This window comes from Stegastes partitus, unplaced genomic scaffold, assembly GCF_000690725.1.
Source record: "Stegastes partitus isolate 25-593 unplaced genomic scaffold, Stegastes_partitus-1.0.2 Scaffold41, whole genome shotgun sequence".
Classification (NCBI taxonomy): Eukaryota; Metazoa; Chordata; class Actinopteri; family Pomacentridae; genus Stegastes; species Stegastes partitus.
Genome location: NW_007577772.1, coordinates 589,035 through 612,541, shown reverse-complemented (window position 1 = coordinate 612,541; position 23,507 = coordinate 589,035). Strand labels below are relative to the sequence as shown.

The following is a 23,507-nucleotide window of genomic DNA, read 5'->3' as shown; positions in this document are numbered from 1 at the left end:
ATGCACTAATCGTCTTGACACAAAGGACGCCATGTCTCTGAATCCAACTGTTGCTTTAGCTACTTTCCTCCTCTGGGGAACATGAATGTCTGGATAAGATTTCTTGGCAAAGCAAACAGTACTTGAGATCTTTCAGTCCGTTGAGCTTTGGCACAAGCTGGAACCAAGGAATGTATGTCAGCAATAACATACAGTAGCTGTATGTGAATGTCAGTTGCAGGTGTTTACTGCTGAAGACCGTGAAATCTTCAAGTCTCTAAACTCGCCAGTCGCTGCTGCAATGATGCTTTCACTGGGGTGTTTGAGGGAAAGAAATATTTAACCTCACGAGGGCTGTCGGACTAATAAAATGAAATCAGAGCAATCCTGCCGTCACAGACCACCACAGGATTAAGATGTCGTCAGAGAGCGGCGCTGAGTGCTGGGCATTCTTCACACATGACGTAGTATCTGTGAGGAATCTGTCCTGCACTTGACTTCACAGTGAGTTTCCTGTGTGGGGTCAGTGTGGTCTATTAAATGTCACTAGAAGGTTTTGGATGGCTTGATGAGATGGAGAATATTCGTCATCTGGAGTGTTTACTGGAGAGCATACAGGCCTTAAGAGGGGCTATAATTCAAACGTATTTCCGAGATAAGAAAGAAAAGTGTGTCAAAGCTTTTTTTATTTGTTACGGGGGTTTTCCTCAGGTCCAGCCTTCAGGGTTTCGTGCCATTTCTTGTGACGCATGTCAGTTTATCATGTGATATCTTCAGATTAGATGGCTCACCATTGCTGCAGTCACAAGTTTACCAATCCAACTGCTTCAGGTTCAGATAACATGACACAGTCAGATTGCCTTTAGCTTAGTCTCTACATGGGGAATTTTCATGTCCAGTACATACAATACAACCCATATATATTGTACTAAACCTGCTTTGCCTGAAACCCAAATACACACAATGTCAGCATTTAAAAGTATAGACACTGACACTGACTGTAATAACACAGTACATTGTCTGGAAAAAAATAGCAGCAGTGAAGGATTAAACTGTCCCTACAGTACTTTTCATACTTGCAGAAAAAAGCCATACATTTATATATAATGTGAACATTATGTACAGTTTTGGCCTGTTTTTTTTTGTTTGTTTTTTACAGTCAACATGAAAATTAATAGCTTTTTTTCCCTGATTTTAGTAGATAGCATCTGTAATTTAACAAAACAGAGAAAATCTGCAAAACAACGGGTAAAAATTATTTACCATTTTGTTTACATATTTTAAATAATAGCAAAGATCTGTGAAATAATCAGATTTTTATAAATAAATTAAGTAAGAAATTGTGTAATTTTATAGGCAAATGTCATAAAAGAACAAATTACAATTAAAATTAACACATATTTTAGATTTTTGACAGTTTTAGCCCGTTTTTTGGGTTAATAGGTAAATGAAGACTTTTTTCTGTGATTTCATTAGTTATTATCTGTAACTTAACAAAAAGGGAAAATAGTAAATCCAGTTCCAAAGATTACTGTTAAAAGCTGGTAAAGAATATTCATTTTTTTTATAGTGTAGCACAGTCTGTATTATCCAAGTACTCTTTTTTTTTTCATATCCTGAGCTTAAAACTGCACAATATGAAGATTTAATTTGTATTTACAGCCTTCTCATGCTACAGTGGGCTGTGGCTTGGCACATATTATTATTTTAGCTCAATTTTTCTTCAATTTCTTTCCCTATGACAACTCAATCAATCAAAATGCTGCATTAGTGCCATTAATCATCAGTAGAATTGGCAGTTAATGGTCAATTTAGGCATTTTGGCAAAAATATGTCATTGTTCTCTCTGGCATCTCAACTCCAGTCAGTCTTCCTAAATAGTTTTTCGGAAAAAATAACTTCACTTTGTTCCGATTTCACTTGAGCTTAACCAGTTCAAGCGTTGAACGACGAGTTGTATCCTAAACTAATCACATTCCTGGAAAGGCTTCAGTAAATGCAGTGGGTCAGCGAGGAATTTAAACAACTGTGCAGTCCAAGTGAAAATCACAGGGAATGCAGCAGGCAAAGCAGCAACTCCCAGTTTAGCGGTGCCCCAAAGGAAAGACACTCGACACCGCTTTATAGCAAAAGCAGACCGTGCAGCCAACCTCCTGCATGGACTTCTAGGTCAAAGTCTAACAATTAAGGAGAGACGCAGCTTCAGCTTAATGGATTCCTACATCAGGCTCAGGATGCCTGGAATTTTAAACATGGTCCAATATTTCATAATAAAAGCATACATGCAGAAGCTCCTGCAAAATAGTGTAAGGTTATTATGACATAATAAGATGTGCCTGACTTCACTGGAGATTGTAATGCATTTAGTATGCACTCAGTTAGTAACATAGTTGTTGCATGTCTACTGTATCCATCACTGCACCAACAGTTTCTATATAACTAAGTAGAGCAGAACAGCAACAAGAGGTAAAAAAGCTCCTGGAGCTCTAATAAACAGTCCAGCCTTGTCCAAAAACAATGTTTTCTGTCTTTCTACAAGTTAGTCTCATGAGAACAAACTGGAAAGGCATTTGGAGTTTGTCCTCAACAAAAAAAACCAAAACAAAACTTTTAAATGATTCAGCCTAAATGACAAACAGATTGATCCGCTTGTGCTATAAAAGCATACAATCCTGCAAAACACTGTAAAAGAAAATTGTTTATTTGAATTCGGACGCTGGATTAAGTTCCTATAATCTTGTCTGTTTATGATGTTCAGATCTTAGCGAGCTTCCACATCATAGGAACTTTACGGGATTTCATCATGTAAATATTCATATTCAGCATACCGCTGTAAATAAAATACAAGACCGTGAAGTGTTCACAAAGACGAAATGTTAGACGTTTATTTTTTCTTAGCTCTTTTTATAGGTATTTTGATTTAATGCGTTGTTGTGTTTGTATTTGCTGAGCTGGGTGGAAAGCTGCTGCATACAACTGTTTTTGCAGAAATAAATGAAGTTGACAACAGAACTCCACAACAGAAGTGGACCTTGCGGTAGGATTGTTTGATTTACAGCTTTGTGAATTTCTTCTGTACACGTGACGCAGGCCTACAGTATTTCCAGAAAGTTTAACACCAGTTATGATTTGGCATTTTACAACTGAGGACATGGGGAAATGTTGTTCAAACAGTCCATCACTGCACATCAAAGAGCGACTCATATGGAAGTAAGCTTCAGTGTTATTGCTCCTGAAGCCAACTCTTAAAGTCTCACAGACTCTGGAAGTCATTTCGCTCCAGTGGCTTCAGCAATGCTCTTATTTTCATAGCTATTAATATCATGATTATTACCTCAGTTATTGCTATCCCTTGGCAGGAAGAGACACTGCAGTCTAGGTTCAGGTCAGGATACAGCTACCTTGATTCAAAGGGACCATTGTTGCCTTTGACTTGGACGCCTGCCTCAGGACCTCCTGAGTTTCACCAGAAGCTGTTCAAACAATCATGTTCTCCAGCTCATTAGGGTCAAATGCGAGCCTCGGTGCATCATCACTGCAAGGAATGGTAATGACACTGAAAGAAATATCTTGACTTAAAATGAGTGCCTGGACATTTTCTACCATGGTTACCAGGGAATACAGGATTTTGGGGTTTGATTAAGCGCCATCCCCAAGCCCAGGCTGTCATTAATGTGGTAATGTTTTTCATATTTGGAAGGGGGAGATGTATACGCTGTGAAACCACATCCCTGCCCCAAACATGAGTGTGCTACTCCAATGACACGCTTGCTCATCACATTTCATACGTCTGCATTAGCAGGATATGTGTTCTTTTGTTAATGCTGCCTCATAAATCGAGGGAATTGTAATGGTCACATAATCATTTTCCAAAGACATTCATTTTGCGTGTCTACTCTGCCTGGAAGCGCTGAGCAGATAGTGACAGGATAATTTGGAAGACTTATGAGAAATTTCCAAGCACACAGTAGTTGCTTTAATTCTTTCTCTCCAAAGCGTTTTTCAGCTTCAACAATGAGAGTTCTATTTTTCATTCAAGGTGTCTATCTATTTAGTCCTGCTAGTGGTGCAGCTCCTGGAAAGGCAGTCAGTCCACCACTTTTATCCAGACTGAAGAATCTCAACAACTATCAGATAGATTGGCCTGGATAACATTTGGACCAACCACTTATGGTCCCCACAGGATGAAATCTACTGACTTTGGTGACAAATTATAGGAAAAATCTGAAATTCTAATCCTACCAGTAAGAGAGAGAGACATGGTTTGGCTCCACTTGTTGCCTTAAAAAGAAAGGGTCACTGTAAATCAATACAAAGGATCCATGGTTTCAATGCCCATAGGACAGCAGGGGTCACTGAATGGTTTGATGAGTGTTAATCATATGCTGTGGCCCTCATCGTAACAAGATCTCAACCCAATAGAACACCTATACCAGATTTTGGACCAACGTGTCAGACAGCGCTCTTTCACCACCATCGCGAAAACACCAAAGGAGGGAATATCTGTCGGAAAAGTGGTGATCTGTCCGTCCAGTAGAGTTCCAGAGACTTGTATTAAATACCAAGGTGCATATAGTGGCCTTACTAAAACACTTCATGGTAGTATTTCCTTAAGTTTGTCACACATCTTTACATTACATCTTCATGACTTAAGGATTCAGATGTTGACCAGGAACCAAAATGTCTCTGGACTTGAATCTAGCCATTAACTTTGATAACTTTGTTAGAATGCAGGTTTTAGGCATTCAGTTTTGGATTCATTATCAGACTTTGCCGCTAAGTCTATGACTCACAAAGCTGTTAGCATGGCTGTAGGCTATTCTTCATTCATTCACGACTGTGTGTATGATGGACAATCACTATTTCACCTCGTGAGCAATAACTTCAGATTTCATACACTCACTTATTGTCATTTTGTGTAATCGTCAGCTGTTGAGTTGTTCAGCAGTCATTATGGCATCTAGAAAGTTTTCTGCATGGCTGTGTTAGACTGTTAACAGACAGTGTTCACGTGTACTACTGTTCATTCCACTGTTAAATTTTTGACGACACTATATAGCGGATAAACTGACACTCAATCCAACCAGTGCACTGTGTAATAATTAGGGAGTGACTCTGGACACCGCCAAAGTCCTATTAGAGGTACATCCTGTCTAAAATACTGAATTTAACCAGAATAATACAGACATAATTACATAATAAATGCAATTACATGAGTGTGAGTGTTGTGTCTGAACTCAAAGTCAATAGATTGAATTCTGTTTTACTACCTCACACGGGAGGTGTAAAAACACTTTTTTCTGCAGCTCTGAAAACAAGCCAAATAATGGAACACTATTTAATGCCAGCGCTGAAAGACTTCACAGACTCCCTGTAGTTCTTTGTGGTGTGCGACTTGTAACTGAGCTAAGGAGTAAAGGTCAGGTCTCAGCTGAGGAGACCTGGTACAACTGTAGAAAAATAAACAGTGGAATAGAGAGTGGGAGGCTTCTGTGGTGCATTGCTCAAGTATGCAGGCAGTGTAACCCATCAGCTTTAAAGACTGGAGCTCTTTGCCAATTGGAGGTGATGTGGCCTCCTGTCGGCTCCCTAAAGAGTGTCCGCTCTGGCAGAGTGTTTAGAGCTCCATGATGTTTGGGAGACACGTGAGGAAATGGCACATTCTTGACATGATGACCTTTCCTCATCTTGGTGGCTCCATCAGCAGTCAAGGACAGAAACTGTCAACAGAGCCGAGATGTCTCAACTTGTTGACGTTTCTTGAGTCAATGGGGAAAATAGTGATTTTTTACTGCTTCACAGCACCATTTACAGCACATACTTGGACAGAAATCTTAAAACTTGGGTAAATCTGCTTTCACAAATGTTGTTCAGTATCTCAGTTAGATGAAATCTCCTGCATATAACTTGTATAAGCAAATAGAATCAACAAATATCTACCTCTACTTTCTTATTTGATCCTCAAAGAAAACCTTTTGAATTTAGCTGCATGCCTGCCTAACTTCAGGTTCAGGTCATAAAACCTTTTTTTTTTTTTTTTTTTTACAGAGTCACTTTCCAGCTGTGAACCGTTCCTATGCAAACACACACAGCTGAGGGTTTTCAGAAATCAGACAACCCTGGAAAAGTTGACAGCGCTACAGTTTGGCACACATGCTCACAGGCAACGTCAGTAATTGTAACAATTTAAATTCTCCCAAAAGCTCAGTTGAAGTGAAACCACTTGAGGGGAAAGTGGGGGTTAGAAAGTCAAAAGGCATAAATGGCCGGGGGCAGCGTTGACTGTCCACTGCGATTTGGAGTCTGCCTCCAAAACAGCTTTCTAATTGGCTAGTCAAAGTATGAAGTCACAGTGAGTGGAAGCAGTTGTACGGACTATCAAGTACGCACACAAACCCACACAATGAACAGAAATGAGCCTGCTGATGTACAAACACTTGACAAGCACATGTTGAGCTGCTGAGCTGCTGTGAGGCGAAAATCCTCATTTACCACAGTCATTCAATTAGAATAAATTTTTGCAGATTTCGTGCTAATCTTCAGAAAAATGTGCCTCATAAACACATCCATGATGGGGAAAATATACATGACAAATCCCTCTCAAACCTCTCAGTTGACACACACGATGTTGAAGTCGTCACTGCCAGGCAAGGCTTTGCAAGAAACACTGATCTGGTACAACTGGTGAAAAACAGTAAAGTACTCAAGAACTGTGTCCAAATGTTATTTTGAGCATTTCCATTGGATGCTGCTGCACAGTTGTACTTCAGTTTATTTCAGTTCATGTACTTTTTCATCACACATATACGAGGGAACTTCAAAGAGTTCTCAGCCTCACCCTGAGACAAGGGGCGTAACTCCCATTTTGGGGCATATCTGTATACTACAAAGCCTTGTATCACTGTCCACAAAAACTCAAATGTTTGAAGCAATCAAAGGGAGAAAAAAAAGGAGATGAAAGGTTTGAGGTGGCTGCTGTTGCTCCAGGACAATGCATCTGTCCACGCAGCACAGGTGGCAGAATCAGCCAAATGTGGCTTTAAACTGTTGCCCCGTGAATCTTACTCACCCGACTCACATCTGTTTCCAAAACTAAAAACCCACTTGCATCGTTGCCATTTTCATAGTGGTGACGAAGTCATTCATGCTGTTGAGGAGAATCTGGAGGCTCAAGATGTGACCTTCTTCCACAAAGGGAAAGCTTGAACACTGGTGGAACAGGTGCAGTGAAGTTAAAGGAGACTTTGTTGAGAAATAATGCGAGAACAATCTTTCTCCTGCAACGTTTTCTGGTGAGGCTGAGAACTTTTTTGACGTACCCTTGTATTCATCAACTACAGTTACTTCTTCCACTGCAGATTAACATCTTACTCCTCATTTGTTAATACATTACAAGCCTGTCATTTAATTTACCAACAAGTACAGACAGCATGTCATTTTTCTTACTATCTGTACACCTATCAATGATTTCTACATCTTTCTAGTTTTGCTCAAGTAAAGAATCTGAATGCTTCCTCTACAGCCGTATGACAAAGAAACAATGCTCACTTTCTTTATATGCAGAACGTTCTTGAACAGCAATAAAATCTGTTATGAGTATTAGCAGAGTGAAGGGAAAGTCTGTGCGGATGAAATAATCAAGACAATAACATTATTTTTACCCATTTTAATGATCCTTTTACTCTCGGTAGCGCAGTACTTCCCCGTCAGCCTTGGACCGTGCAGCATTCCTTACTCCAGCTGAGAACTGTCAGACCATGCGCTGCACACACACTCCCACAGATTCACATACAAATACACCGACAGTCCTGCCTGCGTGTGCATGCAGCTGTTAGTTCACATGCCAACACCTACGTACCCTGCTGCACTGACCAAACAGTCTTTTTAAAGCTAAAAAGGATGACTAAGTCGTCTGCCGGGGAGACAGACGAGCCATAACCGAGGTGTGAAACAAGTGGGAGACTCAGGTCACAGTCGGTTCAGCTGGACGGTACACTCGTAACGGTAACATTGACAAACAACATCAAAGATATCGACAGAAATCTGCAGGCTTTCAACAATATTAGTGCTCCTCCACGTTATTTTATTGCTTATGAGTAAAGACGCTTTTTATTAGGTGCATGAATACCTAATAAAGATGCCAAAGTCCCAATCCCTCTCGCTCTGTTTGCGCAGTCTGTGCTGCACTATTCTTCCACTGCAAATGTTTCCACCTCGTTCTCAGACATTTAGCTCAGCTGAGGCAGTGTCTCTGGTGACCTTTATTCCACACATGTCAGCCTCATCAGACCTTTCCAGCTCTGGTAGACATGATTGGCTGAGAACAGTAAAGGAGTTGGATTTTACAGTGTAATGGACAATGTCGCTCACATGTGCGCACATTCCCAGGCCTCAAGTTGAAACAGAACCACCGCAGACCAAAGCCTTACCCCGTACCCGTCTTTAACCTTTAAACTACTGGAAAACTGAAAAAACAAGCCCACTCTCATTGTCCAACTCAGTAGCTGGTCCTTACAAAGATACTCACAAGAGCACATCCATCCAACACACACAGTGAACAGCTATTGATCAGCTTCTCGTGTCTGACTTTGAGTTTACAAACAGATAGTGTGATCTGTGATGCTATCGGGGATTTAATTTTATCAGCCAGCAGAGTACAGTGATTTTATTTACTACTGCAATATTCTAAAGCTGCTCTATATGAATACAATGCGCGCTCTGTTTTCAAACACTCACTCACGTACAACACCACAGGCCTCATGTCCCTGGCTGCCCGAGGGCAGTGGAAGACGGATAACTTGCCAAGAGGAACAATAAAAACTATCAGCATGGGACAGTAAGCCCAGTATGGCATTTACTGCATACACTGCTGCCCTTGTACTGAGTAAAAGCATCGGTATTTAACAACAAGTTCATACTTTGAAGAAATAGGGGTCAATAATTTACTAATGAGTTGTACCACACTGTTGTTGTAACAGTAATTAGATTAGGTACAAATAACTAAGCTTATGTTTTGCTCATGCTACGGATCAGTCAAATGACGTGCAGTCACACTTGTAGTATTATTTATTAAAATTATTTATTTAAAGGGCTGAAGACAGGAATGCCAGCTAACTCTGCTATCAATATAGATTCCATATGAAAGATGGTGTAGTCACATTGATACCTGAAGTTCGGAATCGATATTTTATTCGTTTGAAACTGGATGTAATTAGAGAGGAGTGAATCTTAGTGAGAGCTCATGGGGGACTGCACATACAGTAGCCACCTGTAAGGCAGCCCAGCTGTGGAACATTCTCTGCTTTATTGTCATTTTTTCTCTAAATGGGATCACAATCCACAAAATGAACATCAGGCTTTTTTCAAAAAGTCTTAAAATTAGTGATTAAGACCAAAAACTTATTTGGAAAATGTCTACTGAGGTGACAAATCAAGTGAGATTAGGTTCACATTCTCATAGGCTTCGATACAATTGGATTCCTTTTTGCAACCAGAGGAGTCGCCCTCTGCTGACATTTAGGAAAAATGCAAGTATAAGCCACTTCTGGGTTGGCTCCACTTTTCAGAGGCTACTCTGAAAAATGAACAGAAACTACATCTATCTTTTATATATAGTCTATGGCTGCCAATTAGCCCAACTGGTCAGCTGTGGTACTGCAACCAAAATCTCTTGCAGCCCCAAAAAACTATTTCTTCCCCATGAATCTCCATTGAAGAACAGAAAAACTGTAAAACTGTTGACGGGGCAACTTCTACTGCAAACAAGGTCAATTATTATTTGTTATTTTGCTAAAAATGTCCAAAATCCTAGAGTAGTTGTTGTTATGCGTAATGCCATCTCAGTGTAAAGTATACAGACTGAGCTGGCAGAAGGATGTACAGAGCAAACTCAGGAAGCAAGAAAACCTTTTTGGCTTATGCACTTGTTGAATAACAGTCTTTCAAATGAATGAGTGCTATTATAGAATCCAGTATTAAGCATTAGGATATATAGCATTAGCAAACAAAGTTATGTAGGTCAAGTAAGACGATGTTGGTTAAAATAGAGCTGTTAAAAGGAGGCAAGGTGTTAAGGGCTGGGGTCATATAGTTTGTAGACCTGTAAACCTGCTCTTTACAGGTTCTCCAATTGTACAACAATGTCCACGACTTTTTGCTGTCATAATTTCTAAAACATGAGGTTACTCATCAGAAAACAACAAACAAACGCTTTTTTTGAACATTAAACCTAATTTGAAACACTTTTGTTTTTTGGTGAGGCTAGTCTGGAAGCCATTGAAGTGTGATAAGTACAAAAGAAACAGACATAATTAATATAAATACTTATAAACAGAATTAACGATTTAAACACACACACGGAAGCAAAACTGGAACTTGGCATGATGCCCCCACAATGCTTGCCAACAGACATTTTGGGGATGCCAGAAACTAATTTTGGCCACCACACGGTGCCAGTTGGCCTAATAATAGCCGGCATCGGGAGTCTATTTGTGCTATGAGGTAATATGATGAATGTGAAGTATTCAGCTCATGACTGCAGTTTGTTTGGCTAGCACAAATTAACGGGAGGAAACTTTGCACACCACAGGAGAGGTACTGTAGATCACTATCTTTCCTGGGGGGAAAAAAAAAAAAACTGAGACATCCCACGTCTGTCTGCCAAGTAAGACAGTCTGTCAGCATTACAGCCTGTCAGCATGTGTTTTACACTCATAATGCTCTTGACCTCTTGATCTTGGCCACAGATCACTAAGGTAAATCCTTGCTACTTTACAGAAGCTAAAAATATACATCACAGAAGGAGATACTGATATTTTATGTAATAAAACATAGATGATAAAAATTTGACACTGTTATTGAAGCAGTCGTTGTGATGATGGAAGCCATAATCATTTAAATGCAGCGGTTTCTAGAGCGGCTTAAAATTATATGACGCACAAATAAAACTTTCCTGTTGTATAATGAGCAAAACATCCGCAACCTATACTATTTTGCAGAGCAGCAGAGTATAAATCAAATGAGTCTCTTACCATTTTTCTCCCCCGGCTGCCACATGTTGCTGGACCGTGTATCCGAACTGTGCTTGTTTCGGGCCTTTGATGATCCTGTGTCTCTTTGTGTCGATGTTAAAGCAGTCAAAGAATCCTTGAAAGGGAAAAGACGATTTTCATTAGCAGTGGCATAAGAAGAACATTAAATTTCTGCCAATATTGAAGTGAATCATTTTAAAATGGTAGTATCTCAGCAGTTTTTTTTATGGATGCCTGTGCTGAATTAGACCATCTGGTCCTAAGTGCAACAAAGAGCAACAAAGTCAACCTTACTCATCCTTTAAATAATCCCTGAACTGTCTCCGTTCGTCCTCCAGCCTCAGCCTAAACACAGACTTCCTTCATGAGGAAACAAATATTAATGAGATAAACGGAGCTGTCGGTCACATTCGTCTTTCCATCAGGCAGACCCAGAGGAGCTTTGGTTAAACAGCTTCGTGTCAACATGACCACCTACACGGCCTCGGCTCATCCTCAACTCCAACAAAGGAGTCTAAGTTTAGGTCAAAGGTGTAAAATCAGTTTTTAAACAATCCAGTGGCGAGGGAGCTGAAAAGGCTCAAGACATTTCCTTTCCGACAGACTGCACTGTTTGTTCGTAATATTTCGCAACGGAGGCCACTCATCTGTTTTGATAATAGACGGTGAAGTGTGACCTGATGTAGTAAGAGGGGAAGAAGCTAAAACTGCTGCGGGACCTGATCAAAGCTGTTTTCCCGACTGTGCACTTAAATTTCTCTCACATCTTTAGACGTCTTACAGAGGTGGGAGAGGAGAGCAGCGGATTTCTGTTTTCAGTTAAAATACCAATCAGAGAAGGTATTTTTCTGCATCTGCTTGTCACTGACTTAGCTATTGTGGCTTATTAATGGTGACAGCATCATTTGGCTTTTAAATTACCATCAAAAGAGGAGGAACTCTGTGTGAGGACATGGAGGTGATGAAATCTTACTTCTGGCAATGGAGAGGGGGGAAAAAATGAATTGGTCTCCCAGTCTGACTTCCTCACGATTCATGTCTCTCCGTTCATCTGTCTTCTACATAATCTCCTGCTGATGTCTGTTTCACTAGTTGCCAGACCTACCCTAAGTGTGTGACCGGCGCTGCTGCTGCGTTGATGTTTCAGCTACTGTAAGTTCATCTTTAAACTACAGCTTACTGATACTCTAAATAGCTAAATATACCAACTCACATTTCAGAACCTAAAAAAAAAAATGCACCAAGAAAAGAAAACGGGAGGGAAATTAACACTTGCTGCTTAATAAGACACAGAGGTTTGTTTTGCAGGAGTTGAACATTATTGCTTATAATTAACGTATTTTCTCACAGTTTGAGCTGCACGGCTGAGCTGAGAGCGCAAAGGCTTCTGCTTTTAACCACCACAGACTTGCCCACTTCTTACATCTCTGCGGCTCTGGTCCGCACACTGCTGGGTATATGCAATCCCACACTAAATAATCCCACTAATATGGAACTCTCCATCTGTGAAACTCTGGGGTTAAGTGAGCCTGTTTTCCATTCTCAGGGGGGAAAACTGGTTAAATGTAAACCATGAGGTGAATAAATGCTCAAAGATGGACAGATGTAAAATTCTAATTAATCCACAACAGCTGAGTGCAAATCCAAGCCAGTTGTACCAAGCGTGGTCTCATAATGATGTGAATCATTAATAAAGCCTTGGGTTTTTTTCATCAGTTTACAGGTTTTTATTGGCAAGAAACTGCTTCTACAAGCCTACAGAGGACAACTATATGATTGCACAGGTGATAACTTGTGCCATTACTGACTTTTATGCAGAGAAAACATAGAAAGAAAACATTGCCATCCTATAATCCTATCAATTCTGAGAACAGAGTCTCTCTTGACTTGCTTTAAATACAGTAGAACGGTCAACATTTCCATTACTGTGAACAGCAAAGTGAGTAAAAGATGACCCAAATTCCAAAATACATAAAGTTTTTATTTCCATCATTTACAGTTTCAAAAAAAACAAAAAAGAAAAAGGGGGCGTGAAGTAAAAGTTTGGGCACCCTGCATGGTCAGTGCTCAGCAACACCCCCTTTGGCAAGTATCACAGCTTGTAAATGCTTTTTGTAGCCAGCTCAGAGGCTTTCCATTCTTGCTTGGGGAATATTTGCATTCTTCCTCGCAAAAGGCTTCTAGTTCTGTCAGATTCTTGGGCAGTCTTGAATGCGCTGCTCTTTGGAGGTCTATCCGCAGAGTTCTGATGATGTTTAGGTGGGGGGGGGACTGTGAGGGCCATGGCAGAACCTACAGCTAGCGTCTCCTGAGGTAGTCCATTATGATTGTTTGAGGTGTGAGTAGGATAATCATCCTGTTGTGGAAGCCATCCTCTTTTCATCATCGGTTTCTTTGTGTGATAGTTGCATCCAGAATTTGCTGGCACTTAATTTAATCTATTCTTCCATTTAGCAGGGAAAAGTTCCCTGTGGCCCTGGCTGCAACACAAGCCCAACGCATGATCTATCCAACCCCTCAGTTCAACATCCGTAGAGGCTTTCTTTTCATGAAATTCTGCACCCTTTTTTCCACGAATGTATCTTTGCTTACTGCGGCCAAACAGCTTTGTTTTAGCTTCATCAGTCCACAAACTTGTTTCCAAACTACCTCCAGCTTGTGTAGATATAAATGTGCAAACATCTGACACATGACTACATTACCCACTGAGCAAACAGTGACCTGCAATCACTGTCTTATCTCATTAAAGCCTTCTCCACTTGTGGGAATGCAGTATTTTAATTATTAGAGTGCTAGACAGCCCATAGCTGCAGGTTGTTGGGACAAGGTTTAAGGAGTGAGGGAATTTATAAGGCTTTAAAATTCACATCACTTGGGCTTTGCTAATGATGACTGTGAGCAAGCCACAGCCCTAACAAGCTAATGAAGACCTTAGAAGTAAAAGTCATGATTGAATCTCCTTGGGTGCCCAGACATTTACATGGTGCTCCTATCCTCTTGTTCAGTTTTCACAAAGAAAAAAAACACACTTATCTTTCTTAAAATGTTGAAAATAACTTTGAATTTTGACCTTTATGTTATTGGAAGACCATTTAATCTTCACTTAACTTTTCATATAACTGAGTTTTTGACTAGTGGTGCCTCAAACTTTCACACGCTACTATAGCAGCCTCACTGATGTCAATGTTTTCCAGCAACTGATCAGATATCACTGTATGTACCAGTTTTCCATGTAAATCTACAGTTGAGTCTTTTCAACACACCTCAGATGAAGTGTTTGCTGTTCTTCTTGGTCCATTTGAACAATAACTATCAAGGTTTGGCACTGTCCACGAGATGGATGCCCTGAAAAACCTGATGGCACAGGTACAGTAGTAATTTTAAGCTTTACTTTTGAGTCCTCGGTTGATCTGATGTTTTCAGAAATTACATATTTTTTCGTTCAATGTCAACGTTTTGGTTTTGACCTGAAACAAATACAAGAGTTTGTGGTTTCATTCCCTCATTCAAGGGCAACATTAGTTGTTTTGCTGGCCTTGAGCAATTTTTTGCTCGTCAAGAATCTCAAATATTTCTCCACCTTTGCTAAACTGTTTACAGTAAGTCACTGATTTCACCAATTTACGGTTTAGAAATCCCGGCCAATAGCCTCTCACCTCCCCGCAGGCCTACATCAGTGAGCCGTTTAACATCTCAGCTGAAAGTGACTCCCAATGTGCACCTATAATGTTAGCTGCAATCTTAATGTCAACATCACTTCACTGAACACCAGTGCAGCTGTGGTGCACAGATTAGTTTATAATGGACAATAAATAGTACTTATCCACCTTTTTGTGGTTTGTACAGTTTTTAAAGTAAAGCATATGACCACTGTCACTGTTAAATGATGTCACTCTGTGAAGGAAGCACTTCCAGCTCGCTAGCTCCAGACATGACTTGTGTTTTTCTGCAAAATAAATAAACCAATATTGGGCTCAAAGATTCTGCAGTCTTGTTGATTATGTTGTGCTGTAATTTCTACATTTTATTTAGTTGTCAAACAACATTACAATGATTGGGTAGTTCAACTGAAAATTGTGTTTTACAGCACTGAAAATGAAGCAGGGCATCATGACAAAAGTACGGCATGCCCTCTTAATCCCAAATCCTGTAGAAATACAGGGTGGAATTTCAACTTAGCTTCAATTTGTTGCACAGCAGACGCGTTGTATTTGTTTGGGCGTGCAACTGTTTGTGCTCTGAGATGCAGAGGAGAGGCTGCACATTGAGCAGCTGTTTCCTTGAAGAAAAATGGCTCCTCAACAGAAATGTCAAGTTGTCTGCATTCCTTAGATAGTGAATATTTAGGAGTGTTACTATATGGCCTAAACAAACAGCCTGAACCAAACATCTACTCCTGATGTTCATAAGCAAACATCTGTAAATCTGGAACAAAAAACTGAGGGTTGTGTGACAACAGACGCTGTCAAAATCATCAAGACCACAATTTTACCACGGCCGTTATGAGATTCGATTGCCAGCGACGGAATGAATAAGTCATTCATTTTCTTTCTGTCAAGTGACCACGAGTTTATCACACCTTGATTGGCACGACCATAGAACACTTGTTCTGTTGCATGAAAACCTCCATGAAAGCAAATGGCCATTTCTGCCATGCAGACTCGTCATGTAAATATTGACACGTTCTCCACATTGCTCATTTCCTGTTGTATGAATGGTTCACATGTTCAGCTGGTCTTTCATCCTGCCCCCAAACATCCTCCTAAAGGTTCTGTTTATCTGGAGAACATAAAAGGGGTGACTGAAAATAGATTGTTTGAAACAGATAGGTGTATGAAAAATAAATACAAATCAGCAGGATACTCTTGACAGTATACTGTAGCATAAATCACTTTACAAATGAAGGGCAGTGGGCAGCATCACTTTGACGTCTGTCCATTGTTCATTTCAGTTTGATTTCATGCCAGGTTGCCTGTTTTAAGCTTGGAAAATAAACATCCCAGTCATACAAAGGCTGAAAGTGTGACCAACAAATGAGCAACATCTGCGATTACCTTTACTGGTTTTGTAGGACAGGGACAGGGGAGATGTGTCAGGGTGAAAGCATGAGAATGGAGGTCATCCAGTTTCCATTTTAAAGCTACTAATGTGGCAGAGCAATTTAATATTCTCAGTAATATCAGCAGCTTCTAACGCAAGGTCGGAGCCTTGCTGGGTTTCCTGTGTACCGGCCTCCATGCCCAGATAAATAAACCTCAGGCCGGTGGCTGCCGGTGAAACCCACATTAGTCCGCTGCTGCCTTTGGCCCACGACCAAGCCGCTGGAGCTCCACCACAGACCCACTGACATAGAGCAGCCGTGAGGGTGCGTTGTGCAAACTGCTGGCTCAGAGATATCCTCATATCAGAAACCCATAGAGTTTAATAAGGTAGGAGTCATGAAAACTATGTGCATGGTGATGCTTCCTCTCCTTTATTGTTTTTAAGTTCAATATCCCCTCTGATATGTTCATGTGAGCCTATGGACACCACATCTGACTGGTATTATTGGCCCAGTAGCACCAGTTTTGACAAATATGGCTCTAAATCTCACATGCACCAGAATGTAATGATTTTCCATTGATCCACGCTGGGTTTCCATTCCAATGATTTTCTCTGGAAAGATACATTATTTCACAGTGGACAATATACTTTCAAACATTTTGGCACCTCATATCACTATTACCCAATGCCAAAGTAAATTCTCTGGGAGGCACGGGATATCTAAAACCAGATGTTCCCAGTGCACGACGGCCAACTGGGCACTGCTTAACAAGCTGTTAACCCTCTGAGCTAACAAAAAGCCCTCAGGGGATTCAAACTAAGTCTCCGTGGCAGTACGATGCAGCACCAGCTATCACACACAACCACGTGACGCTGTCAGAGTTAGTCAGCTCAAAGTCTGTCATTTCACAAATAACATAGTAATGACTTATTCAGATGTAGAGCATTACTTGCTTTTGGCCAGAGTAACATTAACTAACTGTGTGACTAACACTTCACTAGTCTGTAAATGTAAATATAGTACCACAGAATTACTCATGATGAATGAGTGGGTATTTTCGAACAATCACTTGCTTTAATAACTTACTTAACTACGTTTGGCAGCTAACACCATGTTTACTGTCAGTGAATTTCAACAGAAAGAACAACAGAGCAATAAAAATAGCAAATTTACAGTTTAATTCAGTCTCACTGCTCTCATCAATTACATTCTTACCAGAAGAAAACAGTCTTCCTCTCTAAAGACAGAAATGACTGATATAGTTGTTTTAGCAAATGTTCCAGAACAACATAGATCAATGTTTAAATTACTAAAACCCTCTGGTGGCTGCAGAAATGATGAATTCCGTCCACTGATTCTGCATGGGGAGGAGGTCAGGGTGGTTAGAGGGTTCAACAAAACGTTTGACTCCAACCTGGGAAATAAAAGTTTGTTACCCAAATCCTACTGACTTTGCTTTACACTCTAAGTAAACCAAATCCAAACTTAACCATACCTGACCACCTCTTGTTTCTAGGCAATGTCCTTTGTTATTGCTGCCACCAGTGCCAATAGACGAATATGAGTTTTCAAGTTTAAAATGTCCATGTAAGGTAGTTGCAGGGTGGTGGTCAAGTACATCACAGGACTGTTACTGTTCGTGTCTTGTGTTGGACGATTTTCACTTAGTTGTTTCACTTGCTGGTTGAGTTTAAGTCTTACGTACAGTCTTTCACTTTTAGCACATGCTACAAGGCAAACTTCTCGTTGCTTGAAAAGAAGTGAAGGTAATGACACCAGCAGAGCATATCCAACATCTATTTCTGACATTGTTGGAATTTCATAGGTCTATTGGACACTCTGCATGTTTAAGGAGTGTTTAAAGGGACCCTGAGCGATAAAATGTGACGCTAAAAGGTCCTGAAAAGTCTTACGTATAAAAAAAGCTGGAAATAAGGCTGGACTTTTACGCCTGAACCATTTCCTTATTCTATAATGAAACTTATTCATTTTTTAACTGTGATTTGGGTGGCAGAAAAAAAAAATTCTTTCTGTGATGTGGATCAGATCATAAATCAAGTGCATGTGTTTTTCTGGAAGAAAGTTACAAACTATGTATTAAGTTGCTTAATCTAAGAAACATTTATGTGCAAACAAACCAGTTCAGTGACTCTATGCCTGCAACAACAACAACAAAATGACAGGAGAATAAATGCAGCAACTAGCTAGTGAAGACAAAGGAAAATTTAATGTATAAATTAGAATTATTTCAAACTGTTGCTGATGTTGTTCCATGTTAGCAACTGTATAAGATGCTATTTTAGCCTAATGGTTACAGCCCTTCCAACAAAACTAATCTCCAAGTTTTGAATCTCAGCTGACTGGCATCTTCTTAAATGTCAAAAGAAATAAAACTATTTATTGGAAGAAAATGTCTGTCTGCTTGTTCTGGGGTTCTTCTGTTTCCTAGTGGTCAAAACTGTAAATGCACTTTTAATTACGACTAAATCAGGTAATACTGAAGAACCTATCCCATGGTATGATATGTAAAGCTCCATAGAAGGACATCAATTATCTCAGTGATATAAACAGAGCTAAACATGGGTTATGCTGACACCAAAAACATCTTGGAGGAGGATGATGATGCAAACACAGCCTCCAGATTTTCCAATGAGAAGTGACCATGATTGCTACCATTCATTTTGACTTTCACCCAAAAAGATATTAATGGTCTTGGCTTCTATATTTATTATCAGAACACCTCCTGGAGTATCGTTTATTTAATCCAGTCAGAATCTGGCACACTGTAATTTGTGCCTTAATTGAGCGTACATTTTGTATTTTGGAGCGTCTCCAGTAGTGGTTAGGCCAGTAGTTGATTATTTTTGTCATTTTTGAGTGCACCCTTCACCTTAAGCATCGATATGGAACTCATGGAAAGAACTTCCCATGACAGCTTGATTAGGAAAACAAAATTCACATCAGAAAAAAAACGAGTCGATATATCCTGATGGAATAGTGCTTATGAGGACATGTTCCTTATGAGGGAAATGACACCCGCTGTTTCCATTTCACATAGATGTGTCAGCTGAGTCTACATGAGATAGCCTTACTCAAGAGTTATCTGGATGGGATCGCTCATCCAGAATTCCCAGGAGTCCACACACTGCAGACTAAAACGCAGCCTCCTGCTAATGCGACTGCCAGAACATCTCCCACCACAGCCAGCATCAAGTCAGTTCTCCGCAGACTCCAGATACAAGGTCAGAGTCTCCCTTACTGTGGCATCAGTCCAAAAGTTTGTTCCAACAAATTCCAAAATAAAACCAAATATTTACAATGGAGATTTCCCCTCCTTCAGGCCTTAGTTTTTTATTATTTACCCAATGTCTAAATCATAAATTGATTAATTTCTTCTTCTAAAGAAATTCCAGCCTTGTAGGCGTCAAAGAAGTTAATACAGTGCTACCAGCGAATAATAAGCCATGTTGACAACATGCACAGAACTTTATGGAAATTTCTCCCAGCACAAGATGTGTGTTTAAACAATGTGGTTGCCGTTCATGGAATACTGAGCTGAAAACCATCCAGAGGTCTTCTACTGCGGCACTGCATCAGTAAGGTCCTGCAATGCATTTAAAAAGTGCAGGAGATTCAATTAGCTGTATTTGTGTCATTTGTATATTAATCTATTCGACTCACGTGTTTGGCTTTGAAAAGAATAATGCTTTGGATGCTTTTTATTCACTCCCTGTCACTCTGTTTCTTTGGTCCTGTCTGGATGTGTTACTGCTATAGTGATTTCACTGGTAATTGACCACATTTCTGGCTGAGCACCAGCAACTCTCCAGCGGCTGGAAACTTGACTGCGAAAAGATAGCATCAACTTTCATTTGAGTGAACATGCCTGCTTCCAATGAGACATAGAGCACCTCTGTGGACCTTTGGGAGGACAACATATCTTTCAGTAAAGCCACTGAGCTCTGCCTTCCTGCCTCTTACCGTGATACTGGGTCAAGATGTCAAGGTTGTGATCACACAAACAGCCATTCATTCACCACTGTTCGAGTATAGAATAAATTAGCACGTTTGGATTTGGAAACGAAATAAAACGATGATTTAATGTAGGTCGTTTAAACTCTTTTGAAGCAGCAGTCTCAAAGTTTCCAGTTGTTGTTGGAACGAGGCAAAATATAACTAACAATTAGAGTGCTGTCATTATACTGCAAAGTTACAAGAGGAAAGAAAGAAAGTCTGATTCAAGCATTAGTACAACACCAGCATTTAAAGATGCACACCGTATACAGACGCACACACACATAAACAATACCACACACATGTATAAACACCTTTCGCTCACCTAACTGCTGGCTGCAGATCCAGAGCAGGAGGAAGCGGTAGTACTCCATATGTTTGCCGGTGCAAGCGTGCATGTGATGTTGTGCGAGTGATGACTGCCGCGAGTGTGTGTGTGTGTATGTGTGTGTGTGGTGTGGGCCGAGAAGCAGAGACCCAGTGGCAGGCACAGTTAAAGATCCCACTCTGATTGACTCCGAGTCTCAGTTAAAGCGCTGCCTATATCTTGGGGGAGTAGGAGGGGACTGAAGGAGAAGAAGGAGGTCCACTCTGACACAGCAGGCAGCAATACTCTGTCTCTCACACACGCTCATTCAGCTCAGTTCGACGGGCTGGACGCTTGTAAATAAATCAACGTTTTCTGTAGTAGACACTTCTGCCTTGGACATTTATAAGGACAAACATTTAAAGGGAATAAGTGGTTGAGCTCTTGATGTGTGCAGGAGTTTAAATATACCCACTTTTTCTAATAAAAAAAGATAGAAAACAAACTAAAGAAATTAAATAAAACGTAACAAGAGAAAATTCTGATTATTACTTAATTACAACCTGATAGCACGAATGGCTACGTAGCATTAAACAAACAACACATAAAGACACAAGCACATGCAACACATTAGTCACACTAGCAGGGTCACCATAATTTCTAAAGATATTTAGTAAAACCTAATAGTAATCTAAAAAAAATCTCATCCAGCGAATCGTCTCCTTTCAGACTCAAGCTATGCGCCACAAAATGCTATCATCATGGCACAACCACAAACTAACCAGAGTATTAACAGTGGAACGCAAATGGGTGGTTTGCATGTTACCTCATATCCTCGCAGTCGAACCATCCAGTCCTAACTACAGAATGTATAATGATCCCATTTACGTAATAGGACATAGTTTGTGTACATTAGCTCTCCTGAAATCAATTTGCGGTCACCTGGGCGATCTCCACTTCGCTGCTTAACCACTGCGTGTCACATAAATGAACATCTTTTCTTTACAGAGGCCACATTTTCACTTTGGGTTGGAAAATGGTTTTAACATTGGCAATGACTGCAGACTATGTTATGAATAGAATATATTAACACCTGTTTTTGGCATAATGAGCCACTTCTACAGGAGCTATGAGCAGGAATGTGCAGATGATCTAAAGTTAAGTTTGTAGCAAATGTTTCACTGACAGCAAAACTATTATTTTTTACGCTCCCAAAAATATCAATATTAATACCACAAGAACAGCGTTATTATAACCAAACAGAAAGGTCTAGGGCTGAAAACTGAAGCCAGCAATTCCAAAAAACTGGAGGTCACTTGAGGCTGCTCTTAAACTGAATCAATCGCCCCATGTTAAAATGCCCAACTTTACAGCAGAAATAAACATGTTTACAGCCTCTTAACATGAACAAGTCACTCCATCATGTGGATCAAGTATCCATCCACCCATTATCTATACACCGCTTAATCCTCACTAGGGTCATGGGGGGCTGGAGTCTATCCCAGCTGGCTCAGGGTGAAGGCAGGGGACACCCTGGACAGGTCACCAGGGCTACACTTAGAGACAGACAACCAAGCACACTCACATTCACACCTACAGACAATTTAGAATCACCAATTAACCTCAGCATGTTTTTGGACTTGTGGGAGGAAGCTGGAGAACCCGGAGAGAACCCACGCTGCACGGGGAGAACATGCAAACTCCAAACAGAAAGATCCCACCGGGACGTGAACCAGCGACCTTCTAGCTGCGAGGCAACGATGCTAAACACTGAGCCACTCTGCAGCCCAAGCCAAACATTGCATAGTAATTACATTTTTACCTGTTTCATTTTTAATAAAGTAATCTTTTACTTCATCTGTTTTTCCAAATTATTGTTGGCGCTAGTTTAATTAGCATTTGGAAAAACTGTCACTGCATTTAATCTATTTCATAATTAATCAAATTTTGATTGTTAACTTGGCTAACGACTGGTTCTGGACATTCTTTTAAATTGGCAGATCCAGTTCAAAGATATTAAACAAGAAGGGGTCAGAGTGGCTTCACCAAAAAGGCAGAACACTGTGAGAAGACACTGATCTCAGCATTTTTGGCTCTTTACTCATTGGAAACAACTCAAAAAACCTGCTGCTGAGAAAGCAACGCTACGTGGACACTCAGCCTTAGTCATACTGTTGTCATTTATTTGTTCATGTTTTGAAAAGTGCTGCTCATGAAACGTCTTGTTTGCAGTGAAGGAATGACTTGATTGCGTTACAGTTTGCAACAGTTATTTCTCTACTGTATCCTTGTAAGTCTGTTGTTGTTGTGTTTACAGCTTCTTTTTCTTTGTGTGTCCATGTGGCCAGATATCAACAGTTGCAGGTTTACAGTGCCACGGTTACACAAATAAGAACATAACTAAATTGAATTTTAACTTGGTGAGACTACTGTATATATACAGGGTAAATCACTGTTGATGTTATGCTGATTACATTTTGATGATGTCTCCTCTGGAGGATTAACTCCATAATCAGTCAAACACATAAATACCCAGCTTAGCTTCTATTATTCTGATTTTGATGTTGGTGGCGTTACAGGAGATGGTGGTTATTTTTGGCATCAACATCAGGCATTTTTAAAAGAGTGAGCAAATGTAGCTACTGCACTGGCAGAAGGTAAAAGCAGGTAAATTATTTGATGAAGACAACGAGGAAGGTCAGAATTACAAGATGCAACAAAATCTGGAGCGATGAATTAAGGAAGGAGCAAAAAGTACCACACATGCAGTCCTGTGATCAGACAGGCGGTCAAATAGCACACATGAGGGCTGTGAAATGCCTGTGAAACTCATCATGGAGTTAATTCATGATGAGTTTGTCACATTTCCAGATCTGGTTCAGACTTTTGCTTGCATAAAGGATTTTTTGCCACCTCCTTAAGAAGTTTGTTTGAGCCAAAGAAAAATCAGCAGCAGCAAAATAAGAATTGAGAATAAAATGTGTATTTTTAAACTAGTTTTGTTAATTGGGGTTTTGTTTACTGAAGGAATAATAAACATTTTTGTTTACAAAATGCTCAGAAATAACAGAGTTTGCCCAATAAGGTAGCAAAGGCTCATTGCCTTTACATGGATCGAACATGCAAACTGTCA

The 23,507-nt window shown here is 40.2% G+C and overlaps 1 protein-coding gene across 1 annotated transcript in view; it reads right to left on the bottom strand.

The window, feature by feature from the left end:
* itga11a (integrin, alpha 11a) overlaps positions 1 to 16,412 on the bottom strand; it is a 56,752-nt gene extending 40,340 nt beyond the window's left edge. Inside the window, exons 1-2 of the mRNA XM_008304775.1 lie at positions 16,238 to 16,412; positions 11,010 to 11,124 (exon numbers count right to left, since the gene is read on the bottom strand). Of these exons, the coding sequence (XP_008302997.1) occupies positions 11,010 to 11,124; positions 16,238 to 16,412 (290 nt within the window). The remainder of the gene's footprint in view (positions 1 to 11,009; positions 11,125 to 16,237) is intronic.
* Between the last annotated feature and the right edge of the window lie 7,095 nt (positions 16,413 to 23,507).